Consider the following 5,981-nt stretch of genomic DNA (forward strand, 5'->3'; position numbering starts at 1 on the left):
CGTCCGTGAATGGAGCCAGAGTAGCGCTTCAGTCAGTAAGAGGGGCGGTTACTGCAAGGGGTGGGCAGAAAGAAAGTTGGCTGCTGTCTTAGAGTCCGCTGCCCTCACCAAGTATCCATGCACTAAATGTCTCGTGTCCGCCCCTCAAGTCAGTCAGAGTGGCTTCTGGCCGAGGCAAGGCTCCTTTCCGTTGGAGGGGCGCGGCAGAGGCAGTGAAGGTGGGAAGGGTGGGCAGCCTGGTGGGAGCCGGGACAGCAGGCATCTGGACTGAGCATGCGGCCAGGACTGTTGCTCCCACCGCTCTCTGGCTAAAGGAGGGGCTCTGCCCACTCTGCCTGTCACCGCCCACCAGCAGTCATGCCTTTGGCTTCCCCGATGAGAGGTGGCAGGCAAAATGAAAGGAACAGGAAACTTGTTTGGGGGAGGTGGGAGGGAAGATGGGAAAACGGTTTGGATTTTGTGTGGGGTTTTTTGTAGTTGTCTGTAACTTTCCTCAAGTGCTTTTTTCTTTTTCTTTTTCTTTCTTTCTCTCTCTCTTTTTTAAGTAAGTTGCAGGCTTTGGCTTGGAAATCCCCAGGGGGGTGGGCAGGACCCTGAGGCTGCCGCCCCTTTATCTGCCTTCACGGTACTGTCCCTTCCCCCAGCTCCTCCCAGACCCCTTGAGCCAGGCCTCAGTCCTTCCGGCTAACTGCTTCCCATGAGCCACTACTCTGATGTCAGCCTATAACCAAAGGAGCTAGGGGTCCAGGCCTGGTGACCAGCCCTCTTCAGCCCACTCAATCAGGGTGCTCCCCACCTGCAGGCAGGAGGCAACACCCTATCTGCTATCATCAGCCCCTTCCAGAGCCTACTTGCCCCGCCTAGCCCTGCCCTGCCCAGCCATACCCTGCTCTGCCCCATTTGGGGGTACCCTGCTCAGGGATGGGCCGGCAGGGCTACACCCAGCATCCCTGGTAAGCAGAGACTCAAGAAACCTCTGGGGTCCTGTTTTCTGGTCGTGTGATCCCAGGGGTGCACACGGGCCCTTCGGGTGTCTGAGCAGAAGGGAATGGGAGGGGGCCACACCCCTGCACCCTGCTTTGCCGGTGCAGTGGGCAGCTGCCCACCCCCACCCTACCCCCACATGCAGGCTCCTAGACGGCAGATTAAGCATTTTATAAATTGTATTTTAAATACATGTTTTAAACTTGTCAGATCCTTGTCCTTATTTCAATCCCTGGCCCTTTACCTTTTGCAGTGGCTGCTTGTTGAACCCTGGGGAAAGATGGGGTGACTGGTGTGTAGGTTGGGGCTCCAGAGAAGGAGGCCCCCATCCTTGGACTCTGTGGGGACAGTGGAGGCTGAGGCCGCCTCCTGCTCTTCCTCGGCCTGCAGCTCCCAGAGGCCAGGTCTTACCTGGGTACTTGGCTTTTGTTCACAGTGCCTTTGTGGGGTGCCCAGTCCGAAGGGCCAGACACTTTTGGGAGGGGAGGAGCCACTCTGCTTTGAGAGTACCAGGTAAAGACTGCAAGGACACCTGCAGCAGGAACGCCAGCCCTGGGCAGGGCCTTATGGGTGGTCTTGCCTAGGGAGTCTTAAGCCCAGGGGTGTGGGGTCCCGTACCGTGAGAGCCACATAGGCTGTGGAGACCTGGGCACCCAGGCACAGGCTGAGGTGCTTGATGTTTATTGGCTTACCAGGCCAAAGAAACAAACTCCCACAGCACCCCCTGCCCAGTGGCCCATCTCTCTGCAGGTCTTGAACTGTGCTGCCAGATTCCAGAGGATCAGTGGGTTCGAGTGGACACAGAGCTGAGCCACTTTCCGCCTTTGAAGCTGTGTTCCCTGGGGCGGGCGGAAGGGTGGCAGATGTTTGACCCTCTCCCCACAGTCCTACCGGGCTAGGGGCACCCTGCATGCACAGGGGACAGGTGATCTCCCAGAAGTGACGAGGGCAGGGGCCCAGGAGGGGACTGCTGCAGGGTTCACTTTCTCTGCCTAGTGGCTAAGCCTGCTACTTCTAATGTGGAACCAGGCTAGGGCAGAGCAGTTCGGCTCCCTGCATGGGAAAGGGGGTAGTGCCCGCCCCTAGCAAAACAGTGAGGTACAGCTGGGTGTGGTGGCTCACGCCTGTAATCCCAACACTCAGGAGGCTGAGGCAGGAGGATCACTGTGAGTTTGAGACCAGCCTGGACTACATAGTGAGTTCCAGGTCAGTCTCAACTACATAGTGAGACCCTGTCTCAACCAAAAAAACAAAAAAACAGTGAGGTACCACTGAGTCCTGCACACAGGAAGTTCTCTGGTGTCCATGAGAAATGATCTACCCTGTTCCTCAGACCTTGACAAAAGGTTGGTGTTTTCCTTTTCTGTCCTCTCCTGTCCCCTCCCAGGAGCAAGCAGAAGGCTGGATTCCCCAGGTGCTGGCCAGGGCTCTCTCAAGGAAGGAAGCACATGGGTCTGAGAGAGGCCCTGGCCCTATGGGTACCTACCTGCTTCCTTGAGGTCCTGACTGGAAGAGGTTCCGGGTGCTGGGGCTCAGCCTGGCCGGTGCGCACTGGTCCAGCATGCTGTGGCTGCCCTGCTTCTGATGAACCATCTTCTTGTTCAGCCGAGGGCAGAGTGGGATGCAGGGCACCTGGGCATAGGGACTCTGCAGGTCGGAAGCTAGGGGTAGGGGATGCTTCAGAGACTTGTGTACCCAGGGGAAATCCTGGCTCTCCACTTAATGAGCGGGGTGGGGTTCGGCCAGCCTCTGAACCTCTCAGAACCTCTGAGCCGAGGTGAGGATTAAAGGCTGGACACATTCAGCGTCGGGCTGAACACAGCCCAACAGGCCTTTCTGATGGGTCCTTGCACAGCCTGGCGGGCACACTAGACAGACTGAAGCCCCTTGCTCGTCACGGGCACACTGAAGGAGCCTGACAGGGCACCAGGGCAAGGACAGGATTGGGGGGTGGGTCTGAGTGTTGGGGGGGTCACAGGTACTTTTTTCTTTGGTACTCAGGATTGAACTGGCCCTTGCACTTGCGAGGCAGGCGGCAGAACTACTAAGCCAAACCTCTGGCCCACAGAAAGGTACTTTAACTTCAGTTCCATTTTTTTTCCTCTGTAAAATGGAGTGAAAAAATATGACGGATGGAATGAGACATCTGCAGAGGGTCCCATCTGTTAACCGACTCCAGCGGGCTGTGCTGGGAGCAGCCTGTCCTCAGGGCTGCCGCAGGGCGGCAAGGGCCGGTCAGGGCCTGTTGGCACGGGGCTGGACATCAGGTAGAAAGGATCAGCCATTTGCGGATGCACGTGGATAACCCGCAGTGGGAACCTCTCAGCTTCAGGGGTCTGGCTGTACGTGGGCCCAGGGGAAGGAGGCCAGGTAGGCAGGGTTATCCAAGCCCCCTCCTGGCACAGCCGCCAAAATCCTCACCGTTCTGCTTTAGCCGGCTCAGGATGCTGAGGACCCTGTGTCCGGGGCCTTCCAAGCAGCCTGCCTGCTGGAGGTGAGAGGGAGCCTGCTTCTGTGACCGCAGCGGGCCTGTGGCGGTGCCATCTCTCGGGCCTTGTGGGTGCCTTCTTTCAGCTTCTTCCGGTAGTAGCTGAGGAGGCGAAGCCCGCCTGGCTCAGCCCGGCTGTGGTTAACTCACCCCACCCCACTCCTCCTGATGGGCTCCGGAGCAGGAGCACAAGCCCAGGAGACCGGAGAGCTGGGTTCTGGCCCCAGCTCTGCCCTGCCTTCCTGTATCAGCCCTGCTCCCACCCTCCCTGTGAAGTGTGGAGAGCCGAGTCTGTCCCGTCACTGGAAGTCACCGGCTCCCTGAGGTTCAGGTCCCCCCAGCTTTCCATAAGACGGATCGGACGGACGCTCCACGTGCCGCAGGGTTACTGACAAACCTGTGGAGCACACAGTACTGTCTGCTTCGGAGAGCTTGGTCCGTCAGCCGTGCTACAGCTCTTGTCCCTGTCATTTTAGATGCGCAGTTCCTTACAGACCAGCCTTGCAGCTAGTCTTGCTGGTCCTGTAGGGTTCAGTCAGGACCATCTCCGGAAAGTCGGCTGCCCGTCACAGGCCTCCGAGTGACCCCTCCTCACCCATTAGAACCCACAACCTATTCATTATTTGCCCCCCAGACCGCATCACTGTCCGTGCGGCAAGTGTTCATTGACTGCATTCAGTGCACATTGAATGTGCCGGCTGCACTTCCAAGGGCCTGGGAAAGGGCACAGTATGGGGGGCGGCTTTGCTCGGGTGGTCGCGAGGGTCTGAGGACATCTGAGCAGCACAGGGGAGGAAACGGAACAGGAAGAGCCATCCCCGCAGAGGAAGACCAGGAGGTGGGACGGAGCTTGGCGAGTCCAGGGGAAGCAGTGGGGCAAGAGGGGAGGCGCCTTGTGTGTGGAGACGAGACGCGGCAGCGAGATGACAGGGCCACCCCGTCCGGCTTCGTGGGCAGTGGTGTGGGACAGACAAACTGCTGCTCGTGTTGGGAAGCCCTTAGGCTGGCTCGGTGGCTCTCCTAGAGTCTCGGCCTGGGGTTGGGTGTTAATGTTTCAGTGAGCCTCACACACACGAAACTACCCGGAGCTTCAGCTGGGAGTGTATCCAGATCCACACGTGAAACTAAGGACCCTCCCAGGCATCACCCTGATAGAACAGTGGGCTAGAAAATGACTTTGCTTCATCTATAAATATTTTTTTAAAAATGACTTCACAGGAGCAGAATGTGCAACTTTCTCAGTCACAGTTTTAGAGGAAATCACTTGCTTTTTACTTCCTCTTTCCCCCTTCCTATAGCCTTGAATTCAGAGGTGGGCAGGTGTGGTTGGTTTAGGACTGACCTAGGGAATCGTGGAGCAATAAGCGGAAGAAACAGCACCTGGACACCTGGCTCCCTGACCGCTACTTCCTCCAGCTGGTCAGTGTAAGAAAAATGAACCCGTATCTCATGTGAACTCAGACATCCTGGGGGGCCTGTTCTTTAACGCAGCCTAAAATTCTGTACCCAGATAATAAATTTTTTTCTTTGGTACCAGGGATTGAACTCAGGACCTTCCACTTGCAAGGCAGGCGGCAAAACCACTGAGCTAAATCCCCGGCCCCCACAGCTAAATTATGTGTAAGAGTAGAATAACCACATTTGCAGCCATACAGAAACCTCAAAAAAAATACTCTCCCTTGCATCCTTTCTCAAGAAGCTGCTGGAGAGCTGGGCGTGGTGGCACACACCTATAATACTCTCACTTGGGGAGGCTGAGGCAGGAGGATCCCTGTGAGTTTGAGGCCAGCCTGGGCTACACAGCAAGTTCAGAGCCAGCCTGAACTACAAAGGGAGACCTTGCCTTAAAAAAACAAAAACAAAAATACAAAACAAAAAAGAAGCTTCTGGGGGAACAGCACATGGCAAACTGAAGTAGGAGGGTTCCCAGTTCAAGTCCAGCCAAACTACAGAATGAGATACTTAGTGTCTCCAAAAGGCAAACAAAGCTCCTGGGGGACATGTTTGGAAATGACAGCATAAAACCAAAAAGAAAAGTCGTGCATGTGGGAACAGGAGCGCTACCACAGGAGAAGGCAAAGGCAAAACAGTGAGGGATCCCACACCGCAGTCCAAAAGCCACAGTGGCCACCACTTTCAGGGCATTGCTTTTCCTGTTGAATTACTGCTGGGGAAAGGTGCTCCCATCACAGAAGGAAGGGAGGGTCTGGGGACGTAGCTCAGTGCCACCACGCCTGCCTTGCAAACTCAGGGTCCTGAGTTCGATCCCTGGTACCAGGGAGAAAAAAAAAGAAGGAAGAGAAAGACAAAAAAGAGATTCAGAAAATGGAGACTCCAAATCAGAGGAGAGGAGGGATTCCTGGGATACAGAAGAGCCTAAGGAAGACAACTGTGCAGCAGGCCTGAAAGCAGTTTTTCCAAAAACTAGAGGGATTTCTTTAAAATGCATCTCCAAGAAAGAAAAAAAAAAAAAAAAAGCAGGGGAAGGAACAATTAAAAGCAGATAAAA

General features: G+C 55.6%; 1 protein-coding gene across 1 annotated transcript in view; it reads right to left on the reverse strand.

Moving 5' to 3' along the window:
* Nucleotides 1–1,765: 1,765 nt before the first annotated feature.
* Spata21 (spermatogenesis associated 21) overlaps nt 1,766–5,981 on the reverse strand; it is a 20,067-nt gene continuing 15,851 nt past the window's right edge. Inside the window, 4 exon segments of the mRNA XM_033767965.1 lie at nt 1,766–1,823; nt 2,471–2,645; nt 3,394–3,525; nt 3,528–3,574. Of these exon segments, the coding sequence (XP_033623856.1) occupies nt 1,766–1,823; nt 2,471–2,645; nt 3,394–3,525; nt 3,528–3,574 (412 nt within the window).

This window comes from Fukomys damarensis, unplaced genomic scaffold (assembly GCF_012274545.1).
Source record: "Fukomys damarensis isolate Sample0158 unplaced genomic scaffold, DMR_v1.0_HiC HiC_scaffold_23, whole genome shotgun sequence".
Taxonomy (NCBI): domain Eukaryota; kingdom Metazoa; phylum Chordata; class Mammalia; order Rodentia; family Bathyergidae; genus Fukomys; species Fukomys damarensis.